Source organism: Loxodonta africana, chromosome 8, assembly GCF_030014295.1.
Source record: "Loxodonta africana isolate mLoxAfr1 chromosome 8, mLoxAfr1.hap2, whole genome shotgun sequence".
Lineage (NCBI taxonomy): Eukaryota > Metazoa > Chordata > Mammalia > Proboscidea > Elephantidae > Loxodonta > Loxodonta africana.
The window spans coordinates 122,560,037-122,585,266 of record NC_087349.1 but is presented as its reverse complement, the minus strand read 5'-3'; the positions used below and the strand labels follow the sequence as shown (position 1 = coordinate 122,585,266).

The 25,230-nt window shown below is 39.9% G+C and overlaps 1 protein-coding gene and 1 pseudogene across 3 annotated transcripts in view; both read right to left on the bottom strand.

Annotated features, from left to right (window-relative positions):
* The window catches only part of WAPL (WAPL cohesin release factor), a 93,586-nt gene that overhangs the window by 11,172 nt on the left and 57,184 nt on the right, over positions 1–25,230 (bottom strand). For all 3 annotated transcript variants that reach the window (XM_010598255.3, XM_003418595.4, XM_023558568.2), the window contains exons 13-17: positions 24,232–24,407; positions 23,798–23,913; positions 23,253–23,417; positions 7,657–7,864; positions 5,126–5,214 (exon numbers count right to left, since the gene is read on the bottom strand). In XM_010598255.3, coding sequence (XP_010596557.1) covers positions 5,126–5,214; positions 7,657–7,864; positions 23,253–23,417; positions 23,798–23,913; positions 24,232–24,407 — 754 coding nt within the window. The remainder of the gene's footprint in view (positions 1–5,125; positions 5,215–7,656; positions 7,865–23,252; positions 23,418–23,797; positions 23,914–24,231; positions 24,408–25,230) is intronic.
* On the bottom strand, positions 20,106–20,764 carry LOC100666206 (large ribosomal subunit protein uL22-like; annotated as a pseudogene).

The following is a 25,230-nucleotide window of genomic DNA, read 5'->3' as shown; positions in this document are numbered from 1 at the left end:
AGTTTGGGAACACAAGGCAAAGGGGGGGCTTTTGATTCAAATTTTTTTGGTGGGGACAGGGAATGAGAGATTACATATCATTCCCCGCACTTCCTTTTTTTTTTTTTTAAAAAAAAAACCCTTCTGCCAGAGTACTTTTGAAATTATAAAAAAGCAAAATAATGGTATAACTACAGTTTCAGAAAAGAGCTAATCAAAATGTTGCTAAAGTCACCATGTGCTAAGGTATACTTTATCAATCATCTACATTCAAACTGAGCCTCCCACCAAATATTACCACGGGTTTCCAGCTGTAAGCCAAGTGCACATTTACTCCTACTAAGTAACAAACCTTGCAGCTAAGTCCTAGCTATTTTATATATGTATTTTAAAATATACTGAAATGGAGAATATCATCATAAAGGCATTTGCAATGGTAACCACAGATTTAAGGAAAAGCTGGATTTAAGAATGTCTTCTTGAACCGCTTTCTACAAAAGAAGCATATCAGGCCAGCGGGAAAAACAGCAGTTAAGTACACTTTCATAATAGAAATAAATTACTAGAGTCTAGGTTTTAGATGAAAGCACTTCATTAATCTCAATCAAATTATTTTCTACCAACAGACTACAGAATGAAACATAGTGGCTAGAGCAACAGGAAGGATGGTCACAGAATTTAAAGACGGCAGCAGGTACAAAAAGAAAGGCATATAAGACAAAGGTGAGGATATAAGGAGGTAGGGAAACTAGATGAATGGAAACGGAACTGGAATGAAAATAATGAGAATGTTCACGTACTGTGAAAAATGTAACCAATGTCACTGAACAACTTGTGGAGAAACTGTTGAACAGGAACCTAGATTGCTGTGTGAACCTTCACTGAAAACAAAACAAAATTTCTTTTTCAAAAAAGGTGTGACAAAGCATGGCTTGTTTAGGAAATTTATTAAAGTTTGGAAACTGGAGAAGCAGTCTTAATTTTGGTATCTCATGGTAGTAAATAAAAAAGTCACTCCCTATAGGACTTGAAGCCTAGAGGGAGGAGTTACATGATCAGAATTGCTTTTAAGGAACTATAGTGGCAGTGAGCAAGTCTCCAGGAATGGAGAGAATCAAGAGAGCAGGAAGGGTAGGATGACCTGAGAAGACTGACAGTTGCAAGGTACCAGGCCCGAAGAGGGAAGAACTAACAGTGGACAATAGAAATTGAGACCAGGTTCTCCTGAGCTGCCTATATCTGCTGCCTTAACCATAAGACAGCACTGACTGTATACAGCCACCTGCTTTTTTTTTTAATCATAATTTTTATTGTACTTTATGTGAAAGTTTACAAATCAAGTCAGTCTCTCACACAAAAACCCATATACACCTTGCTACACACTCCCAATTACTCTCCCCCTAATGAGACAGCCCGCTTTCTCCCTCCACTCTCTCTTTTCGCGTCCGTTTCGCCAGCTTCTAACCCCTCTACCCTCTCATCTCCCCTCCAGGCAGGAGATGCCAACACAGTCTCAAGTGTCCACCTGATCCAAGAAGCTCACTCCTCAACAGCATCCCTCTCCAACCCACTGTCCAGTCCAATCCATGTCTGAAGAGTTGGCTTCGGGAATGGTTCCTGTCCTGGGCCAACAGAGGGTCTGGGGGCCATGACCACCAGGGTCCTTCTAGTCTCAGTCAGACCATTAAGTCCGGTCTTATGAGAATTTGGGGTCTGCATCCCACTGCTCTCCTGCTCCCTCAGGGGTCTCTGTTGTGTTCCCTGTCAGGGCTGTCATCGGCTGTAGCCGGGCACCATCTAGTTCTTCTGGTCTCAGGATAATGTAGTCTCTGGTTCACGTGGCCCTCTCTGTCTCTTGGACTCGTAACCACCTTGCGTCCTTGGTGTTCTTCATTCTCCTTTGATCCAGGTGGGTTGAGATCAATTGATGCATCTTAGATGGCTGCTTGCTAGCATTTAAGACCCCAGACGCCACTCTTCAAAGTGGGATGCAGGATGTTTTCTTAATAGATTTTATTATGCCAACTGACTTAGATGTCCCCTGAAACCATGGTCCCCAAACCCCTGCCCCTGCTACCCTGGCCTTCGAAGCATTCAGTTTATTCAGAAAGCTTCTTTGCTTTGGGTTTAGTCCGATTGTGCTGACCTCCCCTGTATTGTGTGCTGCCTTTCCCTTCACCTAAAGTAGTTCTTATCTACTATCTCATTAGTGAATGCCCCTTTCCCACCATCCCTCCCTCCCCTCTCTCGTAACCACAAAAGAATGTTTTCTTCTCAGTTTAAACTATTTCTCAAGTTCTTATAATAATGGTCTTATACAATATTTGTCCTTTTGCAAGTGACTGATTTCACTCAGCATAATGCCTTCCAGGTTCCTCCATGTTATGAAATGTTTCACAGATTCCTCACTGTTCTTTATCGATGCACAGTATTCCATTGTGTGAATATACCATAATTTATTTATCCATTCATCCGTTGATAGGCACCTTGGTTGCTTGCCACCTGCTTTCTTGTCTCTCTCTTTCCCTTACACACTGAGAAAACCAACCTCCTTCACAGCTGGTGGTATCAGCTTGCTTTCTGGGGTTAATCATAATATCCAAAGCAACGAAGACACTTGGGCTCTATGAATTCACAACATTCCCTACAACTTATGAGCCATATAATCAGAGACAGAGATAAAGAAAAACATGAAGAGGAATTCATTAACATGAGAAAGATGGCCCAAGATGAATGACTTGTGGTAATAACACAATTTAAAGAAACATGACTTAAGAAAGAACATGATTGGATAACGACTGAAACTAGACTGTATGCAAAACAGAATACCTAAACATCTTTAAATGTAAATATTATGCAGATCACTGTTTATTTGAGGCCTCTCCCTCTTTCCCTCTGTTTCCCTTCTCATATGGCACTCAAGTTTTGTCACCGGCAATAAGGAAAAGGACTGATGGAGATTATCAGAAAGGGGGATCAAGGGTCTCAGGAGAAGATGAGAGCTTTGGTCTTCAGTCTGAAAGCACTGGTGCCAGGAAGGGCCACAAGGGACCAGCAGGTGCGCATACAGATCAGACCTTGACAATGATGTAAACATGGAAGAGACAGAAGAGAAAGGCTTAGAAACATAGGACTTGGAAGAATGGATACAGAAAACTGCAATACAGATGACAAAAATGAGGACATGTGCCTGGGTGAGTGGACCCATTCACAAGGTGCTAGCATGAACACCTCTAATTAAGCTCTTCATATCATCCTTATGGAAACCCTGATGGCGTAGTGGTTAAGTGCTACGGCTGCTAACCAAAAGGTCAGCAGTTCAAATCCGCCAGGCGCTCCTTGAAACTCTACAGGGCAGTTGTACTCTGTCCTATAGGGTTGCTATGAGTCAGAACTGACTCGACGACAGTGGGTTTGGTTTGGTTTTGGGTATCATCCTTATACTCTTTGTATCCACTCCTCTGTCTTCAGAAAAGAGATGGACATTTTTCCCTACTAAAGCCAACCCTCCACTCTTACTTAGGAGTCCCAGAGGTGCAATGGTTAAACATTTGGCTGCTAACTGAAAAGTCAGCGGTTCAAACCCACTAGCAGCTCCACAGGAGAAAGGACCTGACAATCTGCTCCTATAAGGATTTCAGCCTAGGAACCTCCATCAGGCAGTTCTACTCTGTCCTACAGGGCCGCTATGAGTCAATGGCACACAACGACAACAACCAATCCTTCTTTCCCCATTAATAATCTTCCTTCTGTTTTTATATCCAGCTTTGCTAGTGGAAACACCCAAGTTGCTGAGTCAACTCCAACTTACGGTGATCCCACGTGTGTCAAATTAGAACTGTGTTCCACAGGGTGTTCAGCGGCTGGTTTCTCAAAGCAGATCACCAGGCCTTTCTTCTGAGGCACCGCTGGGTGGACCCCAACCTCTGACCTTTCTGTTAGCAGCTGAGCCCATTAACCATGTACACCACCCAGGGACTCCTAGTGGACCCTCCCTTTAAAAATATCCACCAGTGCCCCCCTCCCATTTTAAAGGGAGCACTCAAAATGACTCTGATGTCCCCGTTCATGTACCACTTTACTTCTGGTTTTTCAAGGAAAAACTGTCCCAATAACTACAACCTTCCACTTCTGTGCCGACTGAGCCAGACTGTCTTAGACACTCATATGCCTTATAGGTACATCTCGATGATCTCAACCAGTCAGAGTAATCTTCTTTTCCTGGTTAGTGACTGGCCCATATAAGGGGACATCTATGAGGGAAGGTTCTACGGAAAAACACTCTGCTTTTAAAAAGAAACACAAAGGACGAGACACCCTCTTCCGCTGGACCTTATTTAACTAGATGAGACAACTATCTACAGCCAGCATGGGGCCACGAGGAGAGCTAGCAAAGGACAAGAAAACATGCAGAGAACAGTAGGGTTTAAAGAGAGAAATGACCTCAGTCCTTAATGACACAACTGAGGCAGTGAATTAACCCAAACTAGACTCTTCCATCTTGTTTAAGCCGGCTGAGTCCCAGTTTTAGAGCAGGCTTTCTTTAACTCCAACCAGACGCATCTGAACAGATTCACCCACTGTTCAAGAGCTCTCACTAGGTCCCGAGCACTCTTACCTTGGAATGCACCTTAACGAGTTCACAGATATTCAGAAGTTTGTAACATTTTATGCTATTTTAATTTTTAATTTTATGTCTGTAAATATTTCCTTCCCCATGACATTAGAAGCTCTCCGACCAACTTATTTTTCATAACAGCATTTTTAATCACAAATACCAACTTGGAAAGGTAAATCAGTTCTAGTAAAAACAAATATCAACAATGTACTTTCATAAAATGAAAATCAGTTAATTTCATTCTAAATCTTATTTAGTAAAACCTACACTGGAAAGAGAATGAACATGTTTAGAGTGTAGGAAACAAAACTATTTAAGTAATTTAAAAGAACTTATTGGAAACAGAAATTTTCCTGCTATTTTTCTATCATAGTGAATAAAGAAAACTACTTTAAAAAATAAACTGTATAGCCAGCCGAAAGCCTTCCTGAAAGCGGATATAAGTAGGAAAAAACAAAATCACAGGTAGTTTAATTAGGTGCTGGCCTGAAGCTGTTACCTGGCATCTTCACTGAATGATTTACTTACTGGACTCTCCTGGCAGAGACAACCAAGAAGCAGTGCTGTGTATGAGGCCACGATGCAGTCTTCCATGTGTTTGCCGGCATGCTGAAGGGCTGAGAACATTTAAAAACAAATTTATAACAGTACCTCCAAAAAGAAAAAACCCACAAAATCACTCATTCTGTTGGCTGTCTTTTCTTTAAAATTGCTGAACATCAGTAAACAGTGCTAGGACAACTGGGTAGTCTATCTAATACCAACTAACAAAAACTATCTCAAAATGGACCACAAACTTACATTTAAGAGCAAAAAACCATAAAACTCTTAGAAGAAACCATGGGAATAAATCTTCATGACCTTGGGTTAGGCAATGGTTTCTTAGATAAAATAATACAAGCACAAATGATGAACCAAAAAACAAACTGGATTTCCTCAAAACCAAAAACCTGTGTCAAAGGACACCACCTGACCCAGAGAATCGGAGAATCTATCTGCACATCATGTAACTGATAAGGACTAGTATGGAGACTATATAAAGAAATCTTACAACCCAAAAAGGGAAAGACAAATAATTCCATTTGAAATTTAAAATGGGCAAAGAATTTGAAGAGACATTTCTCCAAAGATATACGAATGACCACTAAACACATGAAAAGGTGCTCAACATCAGTGGTTACGAAATCATAAGTACCACTTCACACCCATTAGGATGGTGAAAACAAAAACAAAAAAACTTAAAAAGACAAATTATAACGTGTTGTTAAAGATGAAAAGAAACTCAAATTCCCTCACATACTGCTGGTATAATGTAAAATGGTGCAGTCACTATGGCAAACAGTCTGGCAGCTCTTCAAGATGTTAAACATATACTTACCATATAACATAGCAATTTCACCGTTTTAACTATATACCACGAGAAATGAAAACGTCAAGTCCACACAAAAATTTGTATACGAATGTTCACAGCCGCAATATTCTTAATAGCCGACAAGACAAGCGACAACAAACAAATGTCCATTAACTAATGACTGAATAAACAAAAGGTGGGATACGCGTAGTATGGATTATTATTCAGCCATAAAAAGGAATGAAGTACCTATACATCCACAATCTGGATGAACCGCGAAAACATTATGTTAAGTAAAAGGAGCCCATCCCAAAAGACCATGTATTATATGACTGCATTTACATGAAATGTCTAGAATAAACAAATCCATAAAGACAGAAAGTAGATTAGCGGTTGCCAGGGGCTATGGGGAGCCCTGGTGATGCAGTGGTTAAGAGCTACAGCTACTAACCCAAAGGCTGACAGTTCGAATCCACCAGGCGCTCCTTGGAAACCCTACGGGAGCAGCTCTGCTCTGTCCTATAGGGTGGCTATGAGTTGGAACCAACTCAACAGTAACTGGTTAGGGACTGAGGGGAGGGAAAAACAGGAGTGACTGCTAATGGCTATGAGGTTTCTTTTTGAGGTGGTATTAGCAGTGGAATCAGATAGCAATGATGATTGCACAAGCTTGTGAAAATATTAAAAACTACTAAACTGTATACTTTAAAAGGGTGAATTTTATGGTATGTGAATTATATCTCAATAAAGCTATTATTAAGAAAAAGAAAAAGGCTGATAAACCAAAAATATCTTTATAACGAAGGAAACATCAAAACTTTGAACATGGAACAGACATTTCTTACAACTTAATAAGAAGTAACGACAATAGATTTGGGAAACAGCCAACATAAAAAAAGGAGCACATAAAACTACGTAACCAACCCTTGCTGGTGATTTCCTCCTAGCTGTGTTGAATTAAATTATTTAATGTCAGTGAAATGAAGTTACAAACGGCTATTCTGTAGAGCTTGTATTAATGATGAAGTACAGTACAGGGTTTTTAGGGTATCACCATGTCTGACAACAGTAGATACTCATTAAATGGTTGATTACTAAAGACTAATCCAGCATATTCCTTATTTGCCTGTCACCTACGAATTATCATTTGAAAACTACTACTGCAGTTTATGACAATAGATGTAGGTTTAAAGTGAGACTGGTGAGGAACCTCAAATTTTCAAAACTGGAAAAGCCTTTAGGGGTCATATTGGTCAACTGCTTGGTGCAGTAGTTTAGAGACTGGCTGCTAACCAAAAGGTCGCCAGTTTGAATTCGCCAGCTGCTCCCTGGAAATCCTTTGGGACACTTCTACTCTGTCCCATAGGGCTGCTATAAGTCAGAATCAACTTGATGGCAACGGGTTTGGTTTTCTGTTGTTGTTTTACAGGGAAGAAAGGCCAGGGAAGGCACGCTGTGTGACAGAAAGGGACCTGGCTAGCCATACTATTCCAATAGCCGCATACCTGCCACTGTACCACCTGCTTTCCGGCCGCTGTGAAGCTGGTAAAGAAATACAAGAGCACTAATGTAGAAAAGACTGTCTGGGTTGAATAAATTAAGTAACAGCAAAATTATGACCATAATACATAAATTAAAATAGGTTCTGAAGAAAAACAAAATCCGGTCATTATTCTCAATTTGTATATACCACTCAAAATAAATATACCTTTATTGAGGTCAAGTTCTTCATCATCCTCCTCCTTCTTCTGTTTCTCCTCTGTACCATCTGTCTTCTCAGTTGACACCCACTGTATTTCTCCACTTGTTTCTTGCCATTCTCCACTCTTATCATGCTGAGTGGTTGGAGCATCTTTGATCAATTCATCTGTTTTACTTTCTGCCAACTGGGCTGCTCGCTCTCGTTCAAGGAATAGCTAATAAAAATTAATTTTTAAATTTTATTTAAGAGAAGATTTTTTTAAGGTCATTAAAAAGAGATCACCAACCAACATAAAACTATATATAATCAAATATAAGAATCTAACCGCAAGAGGCATGCTGTCTGATAAAAGTAAAAGTCCTACTAAAGGCCAAATCAAAAAAATGCTCCTGGGATACAACCAAGTAAATTAAGTGTATTCACTAATGATGTAGGTATTCTATTTGTAAGAATGAAAGTCTCAATTCCCTTAATTTAGATAAGACTGACAGGAATCTCAAGCTGAAAATACAAACTTGATTCAAAACAAAACAAAAAACACTGGGCAGTCTGGGTGAATTAACTCTAAGAAAGGACAATGAATAAAACCCTATGGGGGAGGGCGGAGCCAAGATGGCGGACTAGGCAGACGTTACCTCGGATCCCTCTTGCAACAAAGACACGGAAAAACAAGTGAATCGATCACATACATAACAATCTACGAACCCTGAACAACAAACACAGATTTAGAGACGGAGAACGAACTAATACGGGGAAGCAGCGATAGTTTCCAGAGCCTGGAGCCAGAGTACCAGTCAGGTACAGCACAAGCACAGAGACCTGCTCCACCCCCTGAACTAACCCCGGGAGGGGGACCAGCCGGTTCCACGGGCGGCGTGGGACGCAGCCGGTAGGAGAAGTCCCCGGGAGGCAGTGACTGATCTTGGAGCAGAAAGAGCAGCATCCGAGCCGGAGAACCGTCCCGCAGGGATTTGGACTGCACGCAGGTACGCCATAAACACAGAGAGTTGCTCCACCCCCTGAACTAACCCCGGGAAGGGGACCAGCCGGGTCGCGCGGGCGGCGTGGAACGCAGCCGGTAGGAGAAGTCCCCGGGAGGCAGCGACTGGTATTGGAGTGGGGAGAACAGCGTTCCAGCCGGGACACTCGGTCGCGGCACAAGCACGGGGAGCTACTCCACCCATCTGAACTAACCCCGGGAAGGGGCCCACCTGGTTCACGGGGGCGACACGGCCACACGGCTGGAGAGACGAGAAGTCCCCGGGAGGCAGCGACTGATTTTGGAGTTGAGAGTGCACCGTCCCAGTAGGGGAGCCTTGACGCTGGGCGTGGGGCTGGAAGCGGAGGATCTGACCGAGACTCCAGTGGGCCAGACCCCCTGCGGGCAATCTCCACACAGCCAGCACACATAGGCGACGCGCCCGCGGGAATCTCAGATATAACAGTCATTCCAAGCAAGACAAGCAACTCTGGCTATATTCTGAGGTGCTACTCTCCTATCTCTCTGTTCCCTCCCCCACCCTCCCCAGGCGGCTTCATTAACATCTGAATAGCCTGAGCCAGAGGGAGAACTCTGATAGGGATCTGACTGCAGTTTTTTTTTAGCGGATTTTCTGGAAAAACTAGTTTCCCAGTGATGGCTCGGAGACAACAATCCATATCAAACCACTTAAAGAAGCAGACCGTGACAGCTTCTCCAACCCCCCAAACAAAAGAATCAAAATCTTTCCCAAATGAAGATACAATTTTGGAATTATCAGATACAGAATATAAAAAACTAATTTACAGAATGCTTAATGATATCACAAATGAAATTAGGATATCTGCAGAAAAAGCCAAGGAACACACTGATAAAACTGTTGAAGAACTCAAAAAGATTATTCAAGAACATACTGGAAAAATTAATAAGTTGCAAGAATCCATAGAGAGACAACATGTAGAAATCCAAAAGATTAACAATAAAATAACAGAATTAGACAACACACTAGGAAGTCAGAGGAGCAGACTCGAGCAATTAGAATGCAGACTGGGACATCTGGAGGACCAGGGAATCAACACCAACATAGCTGAAAAAAAATCAGATAAAAGAATTAAAAAAAATGAAGAAACCCTAAGAATTATGTGGGACTCTATCAAGAAGGATAACCTGCGGGTGATTGGAGTCCCAGAACAGGGAGGGGGGACAGAAAACACAGAGAAAATAGTTGAAGAACTTCTGACAGAAAACTTCCCTGACATCATGAAAGACGAAAGGATATCTATCCAAGATGCTCATCGAACCCCATTTAAGATTGATACAAAAAGAATAACACCAAGACATATTATCATCAAACTCACCAAAACCAAAGATAAACAGAAAATTTTAAAAGCAGCCAGGGAGAAAAGAAAGGTTTCCTTCAAGGGAGAATCAATAAGAATATGTTCTGACTACTCAGCAGAAACCATGCAGGCAAGAAGGGAATGGGACGACATATTCAGAACACTGAAGGAGAAAAACTGCCAACCAAGGATCATATATCCAGCAAAACTCTCTCTGAAATATGAAGGCGAAATTAAGATATTTACAGACAAACACAAGTTTAGAGAATTTGCAAAAACCAAACCAAAGCTACAAGAAATACTAAAGGATATTGTTTGGTCAGAGAACCAATAATATCAGATATCAGCACAACACAAGGTCACAAAACAGAACGTCCTGATATCAACTCAAATAGGGAAATCACAAAAACAAACAAATTAAGATTAATTAAAAAAAAAAAATACACATAACAGGGAATCATGGAAGTCAATAGGTAAAAGATCACAATAATCAAAAAGAGGGACTAAATACAGGAGGCACTGAACTGCCATATGGAGACTGATACAAGGCGATATAGGACAATACAAGTTAGGTTTTTACTTAGTAAAATAGGGGTATATAATGAGGTAACCACAAAAAGGTATAACAACTCTATAACTCAAGATAAAAGCCAAGAAAAACGTAACGACTCAACTAACATAAAGTCAAACACTATGAAAATGAGGATCTCACAATTTACTAAGAAAAACGCCTCAGCACAAAAAAGTATGTGGAAAAATGAAATTGTCAACAACACACATAAAAAGGCATCAAAATGACAGCACTAAAAACTTATTTATCTATAATTACCCTGAATGTAAATGGACTAAATGCACCAATAAAGAGACAGAGAGTCACAGACTGGATAAAGAAACACGATCCATCTATATGCTGCCTACAAGAGACACACCTTAGACTTAGAGACACAAACAAACTAAAACTCAAAGGATGGAAAAAAGTATATCAAGCAAACAATAAGCAAAAAAGAAGAGGAGTAGCAATATTAATTTCTGACAAAATAGACTTTAGACTTAAATCCACCACAAAGGATAAAGAAGGACACTATATAATGATAAAAGGGACAATTGATCAGGAAGACATAACCATATTAAATATTTACGCACCCAATGACAGGGCTGCAAGATACATAAATCAAATTTTAACAGAACTGAAAAGCGAGATAGATACCTCCACAATTATAGTAGGAGACTTCAACACACCACTTTCGGAGAAGGACAGGACATCCAGTAAGAAGCTCAACAGAGACACGGAAGATCTAATTACAACAATCAACCAACTTGACCTCATTGACTTATACAGAACTCTCCACCCAACTGCTGCAAAATATACTTTTTTTTCCAGCGCACATGGAACATTCTCTAGAATAGACCACATATTAGGTCATAAAACAAACCTTTGCAGAGTCCAAAACATCGAAATATTACAAAGCATCTTCTCAGACCACAAGGCAATAAAACTAGAGATCAATAACAGAAAAACTAGGGAAAAGAAATCAAATACTTGGAAAATGAACAATACCCTCCTGAAAAAAGACTGGGTTATAGAAGACATCAAGGAGGGAATAAGGAAATTCATAGAAAGCAACGAGAATGAAAATACTTCCTATCAAAACCTCTGGGACACAGCAAAAGCAGTGCTCAGAGGCCAATTTATATCAATAAATGCACACATACAAAAAGAAGAAAGAGCCAAAATCAGAGAACTGTCCCTACAACTTGAACAAATAGAAAGTGAGCAACAAAAGAATCCATCAGACACCAGAAGAAAAGAAATAATAAAAATTAGAGCTGAACTAAATGAATTAGAGAACAGAAAAACAATCGAAAGAATTAACAAAGCCAAAAGCTGGTTCTTTGAAAAAATTAACAAAATTGATAAACCATTGGCTAGACTGACTAAAGAAATACAGGAAAGGAAACAAATAACCCGAATAAGAAATGAGAAGGACCACATCACAACAGAACCAAATGAAATTAAAAGAATCATTTCAGATTATTATGAAAAATTGTACTCTAACAAATTTGAAAACCTAGAAGAAATGGATGAATTCCTGGAAAAACACTACCTACCTAAACTAACACATCCAGAAGTAGAACAACTAAATAGACCCATAACAAAAAAAGAGATTGAAACGGTAATCAAAAAACTCCCAACAAAAAAAAGTCCTGGCCCGGACGGCTTCACTGCAGAGTTCTACCAAATTTTCAGAGAAGAGTTAACACCACTACTACTAAAGGTATTCCAAAGCATAGAAAATGACGGAATACTACCCAACTCATTTTATGAAGCCACCATCTCCCTGATACCAAAACCAGGTAAAGACATTACAAAAAAAGAAAATTATAGACCTATATCCCTCATGAACATTGATGCAAAAATCCTCAACAAAATTCTAGCCAATAGAATCCAACGACACATCAAAAAAATAATTCACCCTGATCAAGTGGGATTTATACCAGGTATGCAAGGCTGGTTTAATATCAGAAAAACCATTAATGTAATCCATCACATAAATAAATCAAAAGACAAAAACCACATGATCTTATCAATTGATGCAGAAAAGGCATTTGACAAAGTCCAACACCCATTCATGATAAAAACTCTCACCAAAATAGGAATTGAAGGAAAATTCCTCAACATAGTAAAGGGCATCTATGCAAAGCCAACAGCCAATATCACTCTAAATGGAGAGAACCTGAAAGCATTTCCCTTGAGAACGGGAACCAGACAAGGATGCCCTTTATCACCACTCTTATTCAACATCGTGTTGGAAGTCTTAGCCAGGGCAATCAGGCTAGACAAAGAAATAAAAGGTATCCGGATTGGCAAGGAAGAAGTAAAGTTATCACTATTTGCAGATGACATGATTATATACACAGAAAACCCTAAGGAATCCTCCAGAAAACTACTGAAACTAATAGAAGAGTTTGGCAGAGTCTCAGGTTATAAAATAAACATACAAAAATCACTTGGATTCCTCTACATCAACAAAAAGAACACCGAAGAGGAAATTACCAAATCAATACCATTCACAATAGCCCCCAAGAAGATAAGATACTTAGGAATAAATCTTACCAAGGATGTAAAAGACCTATACAAAGAAAACTACAAAGCTCTACTACAAGGAATTCAAAAGGACATACTTAAGTGGAAAAACATACCTTGCTCATGGATAGGAAGACTTAACATAGTAAAAATGTCTATTCTACCAAAAGCCATCTATACATTTAACGCACTTCCGATCCAAATTCCAATGTCATATTTTAAGGGGATAGAGAAACAAATCACCAATTTCATATGGAAGGGAAAGAAGCCCCGGATAAGCAAAGCACTACTGAAAAAGAAGAAGAAAGTGGGAGGCCTCACCTTACCTGACTTCAGAACCTATTATACAGCCACAGTAGTCAAAACAGCCTGGTATTGGTACAACAACAGACACATAGATCAATGGAACAGAATTGAGAACCCAGACATAGATCCATCCACGTATGAGCAGCTGATATTTGACAAAGGACCAGTGTCAATTAACTGGGGAAAAGATAGCGTTTTTAACAAATGGTGCTGGCATAAGTGGATATCCATTTGCAAAAAAATGAAACAGGACCCATACCTCACACCATGCACAAAAACTAACTCCAAGTGGATCAAAGACCTAAACATAAAGACTAAAACGATAAAGATCATGGAAGAAAAAATTGGGACAACCCTAGGAGCCCTAATACAAGGTATAAACAGAATACAAAACATTACCAAAAATGATGAAGAGAAACCCGATAACTGGGAGCTCCTAAAAATCAAACACCTATGCTCATCTAAAGACTTCACCAAAAGAGTAAAAAGACCACCTACAGATTGGGAAAGAATTTTCAGCTATGACATCTCCGACCAGCGCCTGATCTCTAAAATCTACATGATTCTGGCAAAACTCAACCACAAAAAGACAAACAACCCAATCAAGAAGTGGGCAAAGGATATGAACACACATTTCTCTAAAGAAGATATTCAGGCAGCCAACAGATACGTGAGAAAATGCTCTCGATCATTAGCCATTAGAGAAATGCAAATTAAAACTACGATGAGATTCCATCTCACACCAGCAAGGCTGGCATTAATCCAAAAAACACAAAATAATAAATGTTGGAGAGGCTGCAGAGAGATTGGAACTCTCATACACTGCTGGTGGGAATGTAAAATGGTACAACCACTTTGGAAATCTATCTGGCGTTATCTTAAACAGTTAGAAATAGAACTACCATACAACCCAGAAATCCCACTCCTAGGAATATACCCTAGAGATACAAGAGCCTTCGTACAAACAGATATATGCACACCCATGTTTATTGCAGCTCTGTTTACAATAGCAAAAAGTTGGAAGCAACCAAGGTGTCCATCAACGGATGAATGGGTAAATAAATTGTGGTATATTCACACAATGGAATACTACGCATCGATAAAGAACAGTGACGAATCTCTGAAACATTTCATAACATGGAGGAACCTGGAAGGCATTATGCTGAGCGAAATTAGTCAGAGGCAAAAGGACAAATATTGTATAAGACCACTATTATAAGATCTTGAGAAATAGTAAACCTGAGAAGAACATATACTTTTGTGGTTACGAGGGGGGGAGGGAGGGAGGGTGGGAGAGGGTTTTTTATTGATTAATCAGTAGATAAGAACTGCTTTAGGTGAAGGGAAAGACAACACTCAATACATGGAAGGTCAGCTCAATTGGACTGGACCAAAAGCAAAGAAGTTTCCGGGATAAAATGAATGCTTCAAAGGTCAGCGGAGCAAGCGCGGGGGTCTGGGGAACATGGTTTGCGGGGACTTCTAAGTCAATTGGCAAAATAATTCTATTATGAAATCATTCTGCATCCCACTTTGAAATGTGGCGTCTGGGGTCTTAAATGCTAACAAGCAGCCATCTAAGATGCAGCAATTGGTCTCAACCCACCTGGAGCAAAGGAAAATGAAGAACACCAAGCCCACATGACAACTAAGAGCCCAAGAGACAGAAAGGGCCACATGAACCAGAGACCTACATCATCCTGAGACCAGAAGACTAGTTGGTGCCCGGCCACAATCGAAGTCTGCCCTGACAGGGAGCTCAGCAGAGGACCCCTGAGGGAGCAGGAGATCAGTGGGATGCAGACCCCAAATTCTCATAAGAAGACCAAACTTAATGGTCTGACTGAGACTGGAGGAATCCCGGCGGCCATGCTCCCCAGACCTTCTGTTGACACAGGACAGGAACCATCCCCGAAGACAACTCATCAGAAATGAAAGGGACTGGTCAGCGGGTGGGAGAGAGATGCTGATGAAGAGTGAGCTAATTATATCAGGTGGACACTTGAGATTGTGTTGGCAACTCTTGCCTGGAGGGGGGATGGGAGGATAGAGAGAGAGGGAAGCCGGCAAAATTGTCAAGAAAGGAGAGACTGAAAGGGCTGACTCAAGACGGGGAGAGTAAGTGGGAGTAGGGAGTGAGATGTATGTAAACTTATATGTGACAGACTGATTGGATTTGTAAACGTTCACTTGAAGCTTAATAAAAGTTATTATAAAAAAAAAAAAAAAAAACCCTATGGGGCAGTTCAACTCTGCCCTATAGGGTCGCTATGAGTAGCAATCGACTCAACGGCAACAGGAATTGCCATCAAATCAATTCCAACTCATGGCAACACCGTGAAACAGAATAGAACTGATTCACAGGATTTTCTTGGCCATGTTTTTTTTACAGAAGCAGATCACCAGGTCTGTCTTTTGCAGCATCACTGCGTGGGTCCAAGCCACCACCACGCTGGTACTGGAGTATGCTATCTGCGCCACCCAGGAACATTAATACTACAAGGTCATTTGACGTCTTTCTTTCTCTACTGAGTGTACAGTAGAGTTTTCCACAGTCTACAAGCCATGTGATTAAGGCAGTGCTGATAACTAATGAAATGACCACTTAAGTATTGTAGTTTTAAAATTTTGTTTTAATTCCTAATTCAGTGAATTATCAAAAGACAGAGCACACAAAAACAAAAGCTCCTTAGGGTCCCCAATAATTTTTAAGTGTGTAAGAGTTCTGAGATCAAAATATTCAGAACAACCAATTGAGAGAATGATGAGATCAAAGCCACCAGTTAAGACGCAGGAAAGAATCAAGTAGTTACAGGTTACTTTCTGAAGATACAAGTTCACGTATTAATAATTTTTAAAAAGCCAATAAAACTTAATGAGTATCTTTAGCAAGCGCTTGGAGAAAAATGAAAAAGATGGCTCATTATTGCTTCTGAAAATGTTGTCGTTTGGTGCCATCAAGTTAGCTCCAATTAATAGCGACCCTATGTAAAAGAGAATGAAATGCTCCTGGTCCTGCACCATCCTCACAACAGTAGGTGTATCTGAGCCCGCTGTTGCAGCCACTGTGTCAATCCATCTTGTTGAGGGGCTCCTTCTTTTTTGCTGACCCTCGACCAAGCACGATGCCCTCCTGGAGGGATCAGTCTCCCCTGATAACATGTCCAAAGTAAGTGATATGAAGTCTCAGCACCACCACTTCTAAAGAGCGTTCTGGCTGTACTTCCCCCAAGGCAGATCTGTTCGTTCTACTGGCAGCCCATGGCATATTCAATATTTTTCACCAACACCGTAATTCAAATGCGTCGATTCTTCTTTGATTCTTCCATTGTCAATGTTCAGATTTCACAAGGATATGAGGAAAAAAAAACATGGCTTAGGTCAGGCACACCTTTGTCCTCAATGCGACATCTCTGCTTTTTAACTTTAAAAAGATCTTTTACAGCAGATTTTCCCAATGCAACACATCATCTGATTTCTTACCTGCTGTTTCCATGGGTATTGACTGCTGATACAGGAATGAAATCCTTGACAACTTCAATTTCTTCACCGTTTATTACGATGTTGTTTACTGGTCCACTTGTAAGGAGTTTTGTTTTCTTTATTTTCAGGTTTAATCCATACTGAAGGCTGTAATCTTTCACCTTCATAAGTAAGTGCTTCAAGTCCTCTCCACTTTTGGCAAAGTTGTGTCATCTACATCTCAGGCCGTCAATGAGTCTTCCGCCAATCCTGATGCTATATTCTTCTTCATATAGCCCAGTTTCTTGGATTATTTGTTCAAAAGATAGATTGAATAGGTAAAGTGAAAAGTATACAACTCTGCTGCACACCTTTTCCAATTTTAACCATGCAACATCCCCATGTTCTGTTTGAACAACTGCCTCTTGATCCATGAACAGATTCTGCATGAGCACAATTAAATGTTCTAGAATACCCATTCTTCACAATGTTATCCATATTTTGCTTCGATCCACACAATCAAATGCCTTCACGTAGTGGATAAAACACAGGTAAACATCTTTTCGGTTTCTCTGCTTTTGACCAAGATCTATCTGACATCAACAATGATATTCCTTGTTCCACATCCTCTTCTGAATCCTGCTTGAAGTTCTGGCAGTCCCCGCTGATGCAGGGCTGTAGCTGTTTTTTAATTACCTTCAGCAAAATTTTGCCAGCATGCTGTATCAATGATATTGTTTGATAATTCTGTTTGATCGTTTTTCTTTGGTATAGGCAAGAATATGGATCTTTTTCAGTCGGTTAGCCAGGCAGCTCTTTTCCAAATTTGACACAGATGCATAAGCTCATCCAGCATTGCATCTGTTTGCTGAAATATCTCAACGGGTATTCCATCAATCCCTGGAACCTTGTTTTTGGAGCCCTAGTAGCACAGTGGTTAAGACTTTGGCTGCTAACGAAAAGGGTGGCAGTTCGAATCCACCAGCCGCTCCCTGGAAGCTCGATGGGGCAGTTCTACTCTGTCGTATAGGGTTGCTATGGGTCAGAATCGACTTGACAGCAATGGGTTGGATTCGTTTTCTTGCCAACACCTTCAGCGTAGTTTGGACTTCTTCCTTTGGTACCATCAGTTCTTAACCATATGCTACTCCTGAAATGGTTGAATGATGACCAATTCTTTTTGGTATGGTGACTCTGTGTATTCCATCTTCTTCTGACGCTTTCTGTGTCAATTTTTTGCACAGAGAATTCCTCGATATTGCAATTCAAGGCTTGAACTTTCTTTTTAGTTTTTCCAGCTTCAGAAACGTTAATCCCGTTCTCTTGCCTTTCAGGTTTCTAACAAGGTATAAATCTATGCCTTGTCTTCTCAAGCCGCCTTTTGAAATCTTCTGTTCAGTTCTTTTACTTCATCAGTTCTTCTGCTTGCTTTAGCTACTCTGTGCTCAAGAGCAAGTTTAAAGTCTCTTCCAACACCCATGTGCAAACTGCCATTTAAGAAAATAGCTAGGAACCTACTAGACTGGCATAAAGTAAAAACTGTAATGCTCAATATTGCCAAGAATATGCAAAAATAACAAGGACTCACATACAGTTTTATCGGGAAGTACTTACTGAGGGAAAAGGGGAGACTGTGTCTGGTGATGGATGTGGGTTGGGGACATCAATTTTAAACATACATACTCTGCTGCAACAATTCCTGCTGCAGGAAATTAACTACAAGTGTACATACATACCGACCCAAGTATGGTACTACAGCATTTATTTCTGCTAATTTTTGTAGCAAAAGGAAACAATCGAAAAAAGTCTACCAGAAAAAGCTGTGCCTGTTGGTACTACTTAAGTATATATAGCTAAGCAAATTCATGGCATTCACTTTCTTGGTTTAAAGGTTTAGGGTCATGGCTTTGTGGGTCTATCTAGTCCATTGGTTTAATGTTGTTTTTAGAGTTTCTATTCTACCTCCTAGTTTGGTGAGTAGCAGCTGGGGTCTTAAAAGCTTGTGAGCGGCCACTCAAAATACAGTAATTGATCTCTATTCACCTGGGATAGTAGAGGAAGGAGATCCAGGAATCAGAGAAGGAAATGGAGTGCAGGTTTAACTGCCTCCATCAACTACTACCTCCACTGCCAGGAGACCAGAAGAAACGGCTGGTTCCCGGCTCTCATTACTGAACGTTTTGATCAAGGACCCAAAAGTTGGATCTTGATCAAAAGGAGAAAAAAATGTGCAACAGGACTTTAAATTCCTATTGGAAATCAGACTCACTGGGTACATTGAGACTCGAGGAACCCCTGAATCTATTGCCTAGAAACAACTTTCAAGCCTTAAACCAAACTATTACATGAAATCATCTTTAAACAACAATTTAGCTCATTTAATGAAGAATGTTCTCCTTGACCACTGCTCTCTTTTACAGAACTATCTATACGAGATTAAATGGAGAACACTAACTCTAAAATACAGACAAGAACTTTGGCCTAAGTTAACGATGGTGAAACAATATGGTCAGATAGAGAACGGTGACACAATGAGCAGTGTGTAACCACTGTCAATGAATTGTACATGTAAAAACTATTGATTGGTTGTGTTTTATCAGGTATATTTTCACTAAAAAAATAAAATTTTCTTTAAAGTCTGTCCGAAGAGGATTGGCTAAATTACTGAATGTTATGCAGTCATCATGGAGAATAAGGTAAACCTATGTGCTGATATAAAAAGCTCACTAAGTAAGAAAAAAAGTAATATACACTAACCAGAATATGCATACTAAGATGCCATTTATATAAAAAATATTGCACATATATGTTGATGGTGCAACAGTTAAGTGCTCAGCTGTAAACAGAAAGGTTGGCGGTTCAAACCCACCCAGATTCCACAAAGATCACAGCCAAGAAAACCCTACGAAGCAGTTTCCTCTGTCCCACAAGGTCGCTGTGAATCAAAATTGACTGGATAGCACCCAGCAACAAAACAACTACAAGTGATTACTTTGTAGGAAATGAGCATATGCATTTTTAAACTTTCCTGAATGTGTAATTTTTTTTCTTACGATGTGCACGCATTACGTTTGATTTTTAAAATAAACTGATGTGCTAATTTTGAAAGGAGTTAAGAAATAGGAGGACAACCAAAAAGACTAATGTAAAAAAGTTCATGCCAGGAGTTAACGATCTAATTGAAAACAAGTGAATGAGGATAAATGTGTTATCAGTAGTAAAAAGAATATAAACCAGAACATGTTTTTTTCTACCACATCTTTGAATATCAGAATTAAGAGCCTTTTTTTTTTTTTTTTAACTTTAATTTGTATTTTATTTTAAGCTGAATTTACTCCCGAGCCGTAAGTTTTTGTTTCTTCAGCTTCTTCTGGGATATCTTTTTCTTCTGTGCAACCTCCTCTTCTGGTTTAGGAACAATCTGTTCCTTTTCGGTAAGGATCATCTCAATGTGGCAAGGGGAGCTCATATATGGGTTAATTCAACCATGAGCTCTGTAAGTGCGGCGGCGCATCTTGGGGGCTTTGTTCACCTGGATGTGCTCAATGACAGAGAATCTACATCTAAACCCTTAAGTTCAGCATTACTCTCTGCATTTTTAAGCATGTGGAGCAAAAATTCAGCACTCTTTTTGGGCCACCGACCCTGTGTCCAACCCCACTGCTTGGCCTGGGCACATCTACTAACTCCACCATTATAGCGTCGGAACAGCACACACTGCTTCTGCAAAGTGACATCTTTCAGATACTTGGTGGCTTTTCTGATATGCATACCCTTGATGGCCTGGGCACTTTCTCAGGTGTTCTTAAAATGGACCCGAAGATTTGAACCTCTTGATTTGCATGATTTTGTGGGGTTTTCTGGGTCAAGTGAGTAGCGAACCATTTTGCAAGATCACCTCAGGCCGCTTACGGGAAGAGCCTTTTTTTTTTTTTTTTTTAATTCTTAAAATAACTGATATAACAAAGTGAGACTAACAGGACCAACTGCCCAAAAGGTTTAACAGTCTAAGAGCAAAAATTATGGACTGATTAAAAAATGACATACCATAGCAGGTTAAAATAAAGCCAGCCATGCTGTAGGGTGGTGTCTTAAAGGACAGTCTCTGGGGATGTGCCAAATAATCCCAGGTCCATCACACATAGTAGAAAAACCCGGCACTATCCCTGACACGACCTTCTGGGAGGTAGGGATGGCTGGTCGCTATAAGCTAGAATCTCCTCAACGGCAATGGGTTTGGTTTGGGTTTATGTGAATAAAGAAGCAATGGTTAAGTGGTTGAGCAGTGGTTAAGTGCTTGGCTGCTGACCAAAGGGTCAGCAGTTCAAACCTACCAGCAGTTCCGTGAAAGAAAAGACCTGGTGATCTGCTCCTGTAAAGATTACAGCCTAGGAAACCTTATGAGACAGTTCTACTCTGTCCTATGGGGACGCTATGAGTCTGAATCAACTCCATGGCACACAACAACAAGGCGAATAAAGCAGACCAATCATCCACTTCTAGGTTCCATTTCAACAAAGGTCAATTTTTAAAAGACAGGGAATAGAAATGGTTGAATAAACTCTGGTACATCCATACGTGGAATACTACATACTACTGAGCAATAAAAAGGAATAAATTATTGGTAAATGTAACAATCAGCATAGACTTCAAGGGTACATGCTTGAGGTGAAAAGAAGACAATCTCAAAAGATTACATACTATATAACTCCATTTACATAACATTCCAGAAATGGCAAAACTATAGAGATGAAGGACAGATGAGCATTGCCAGGGGATAGAACAGACGGAGTGGGTAGTGGATACGCTTCTTTTGTGGTGATGCAACAATTCTGTATCTTAACTGTGGGGGTGGGTACATGAATCTACACACAGGATAAAATTACACAGAAGTACACACACACGCAAATGAACACAGGTTAAAAAGTGAAACTGATACGGCCTGTACTCTAGTTATCAATAGTGTACCAGCGTCAATTCCCCGGTTTTGATATTGTACTACAGGTAAGTTGTTGTGTGCTGCTGAGTCAATGTGAGTCATCAGCAACCCTATGTGACAGAGCAGAGCTGCCCCATAGAGTTTCCTAGGCTGTAATCTTTATGGGAGCAGATCGCCAGGTCTTTTCTCCCTCAGAGCGGATGGTGGGTTCCAACAGTCGACCTTTTGGTTAGGAGCCAAGTGCTTTAACCATGGCACCATCAGGGCTCCTGACTACAGCTATACAAAACACGTAAGATAGCACCATGAGGGGGAGGTGGATGAAGGGTACGTGGAATCCTTTGTACTACTTTTCTAACTTCCTGTGAGTCTACAATCATTTCAAAATAAAAAGTACAAAAACAACAACAAATTATATAGGAAAGGAATGTCTCTTTTAGCAGAGAAATGTTGTCAATCGGTTCTATTAAAAAATTAAAGACATGAACCTCTAAATGACAGCTGAAGATCAAAAATAGTTTACTACTGCCAACCACTATTACTGATTACTATTAGTTTACGGATTTTTAATAAATAAGAGGATAATTTCTCACTGGTTTCACATATAATATTTTAAATAACTAAAGGCTAAAATTTCAAGGCTATTCACGACTGAATATACTGAATCCTAGGAAGAAAAGCCTAGAGATTACTTCCTATCCACAGTCAACTCTCAATTATATACATAATGGAGAAGAATAACATAGGATAATGGAAAACATGACTTTAAATAAGTGAAAGAAATTGTCTCATCCCAGGATCGCCCATGCTCAGTCATTCTGCCACTTCCCAGACTGGCTAAGGAATAGGGAGCAAAAAGCTTCCAGTTTTTCTGTGGTCTACTACAGGCCTAACACAGTCCTGACGAATTAATAAATACTGAAAGATCTGAAATGGGTGACATGTGGCTGCGCCTGGATTCCCAATTTGTTATCAATGATCTACCTTTTCTTCCCCCTGTGAATTGACTGGATACAATTATTTTTATTAGTATGGTAAAATATACAGCAGGAACTAGCCGTTTCAACCATTTTTAAGTACACAATTCAATAATCTACCTTTGATTCATAAAACATTACATATTGTCTCTGCTTTTTGCAACAATGGTAACAGTCGCCCTTCAGCAGCCATATGCCTGAGGAGGGATTAAAGAAGTGGCAGAGTAAAAGCAAGGATGCATCTAAGCTAGTGTACCTCTCCCTGGTCTACAGAGGAACTTTACCACAGTTTTCACTGGTTAAGAATTTTATCGGTTAAAAATTAAATTTAAGCCCAGAAACCGTGAATTTTTAGGAACTGGTGAGATCTAAAAAGACCTCCCTCCCCCAGCAAAGACATGTTGCAAGAGTTCTTAACAAAAAAGAAAAGAGAGGAAGAAAGGTGGAACTGATAAAGGAATTGGACGAATGCAACGAACTGCAGACGTCAGTTTGTTTTGAAGTTGTCGCTTACCTGCACTAACGCCTGAACAGCATGAACCTGCCCAGCTATCCTTAGACTATCACCTCCGTCTTCACTATAGAAGGAAGAATCAAAAGAACACGATGTTTCCATGTTGACCAGACAGTGCCGATTCCGAGCACTATACTCCACCAGATTAATCAGCAGACCTAAGCCCTACAAAAATGAAAAGATGTCTATTTCACAGATGAGAATTAAAATCAAACGAATGCAATATACACACTTTTTATTGGCAGCTAGAAACCTAATAATCATTTTACCATCTGTGAAGTGGTTAAAAACCAGTATGTAAAACAATGGTCTCCTGAAAGAACGATTTCTTTAGTTCTAGTTACCACTTTTTGTTCTCATACTTTTTATTTTTACTTAAGGCCCTTCATTGCTCTCTTTTGTATAAGAGGTATGTATTCATGAGCAAATCTTGGAAACAACCGACAATATATTCAACCACTGGTTCTTGAACCCAAAACTAAGATGACGTTTTCATCATCTTACTAGATAAAGTACTTACTTCTGAAATAACAAGTTCAACTCACCAGCACTCGAATATCAAATCTCTGCTCCTGAGGTAGGTACTTTGGAACCTGAAGCACACAGTTCATTGCTGTGCCAATCAAGCCATCCTGTTCCCCTGTTTTGGTGCTGCCCCATTCTAAAAGATTAGAAGGTAAACAGAACACTTGTTTCTTTCTTATGACACTGAACAACCAGGATTTACTGAAATGGTCAGATGTTTATTGAAAAACTAGAAATGAACAGTTACTCCTTTACTGAAATACACTGCTGCCTCTACAGTATTTTCTGAGCCAAGCTACTAGGCCAGTTCTAAAAACTGGTGGTTAAAAACCAGCTAAATCTATAAAAGAGCACATGAACTACAGTATAGCAATTAAAAAAATCACTCCATCAAAAATTAACATACGATATACAATCAATCACTGAGGAAAAAACTGTATAAAACCTTACTTACCATTATCGTTAGTTAAATTGAGCAACACCCCGATGATGGCCCGCATGCAGTCTTCCACTGCTTTGCCCACATGGCTAGTTACATTCTGGTGAGGCAGAGGCTTACTGTCAGGTAGGCATATACTGTTTTCAGCACGGTTATACTGCTGAATCAGCTCTTCACAATGCTGTAATGCTCTAAGAGAAAATGAAATGCAGACTATTATGCTAACGAATGAGTTATACTAAGAATTTCCATTTGTTTGGGACTTTATGTTTTAAATCTGTCATAAATGTTGTCAGACCTTAGTTTTCTTTTTTCCCTAGTCTAGACTTATACAGGGGCTGCAACAATGGGCTCAAGCATAATGGCGACTGTAAGGATGGGGCAGGACCAGGCAGAGTTTTGGTCTGTTGTACACAGGGTCACCATGAGTTGGAGTCGACTAGACAGCACCTAGCAACAACAGAATTCATACTGTATTAAAATAGTCAGTTATGTACCTGAAGTATGTCAAGTATCACACTAGGTGCTATATTTCATTTTATTTTGGAAAAACTCAAGAATTTAAAAAATTTCTGTAAGCAAAGGTAAATTACAAACTCATGGCGAAAGTTTCGTTTATGTCTGGTACTACCTACCTCTACCACCAGCTCTGTTTTCCCCAAGGAATTCTTTCTCATGTTACCACTCTCTTCTATACAACAGACCCATCACAACCAGTCCCCAAACAGAGCTAACACTGAACATTTCTGAATCTCACTGAATGTTTTCCATTTAGATTGCATGATCTTAGCAGGCAGGGATTATTATTTATATCAATGGTACATAGACTCGATGGCACTGGGGTAATAATAACCTTGTACAGACAGGTATTAAGTACTTCAAATACATTAGAGCAAATCAAAATTTTTAACAGGAAGTCATAACTGACACATCGCCTGGCAGTCATACAAGGGTATCAACTATATCCAAGGATTCTCAAGGTGCTACCCAAAATAACAAGGAAATTTAATCCTT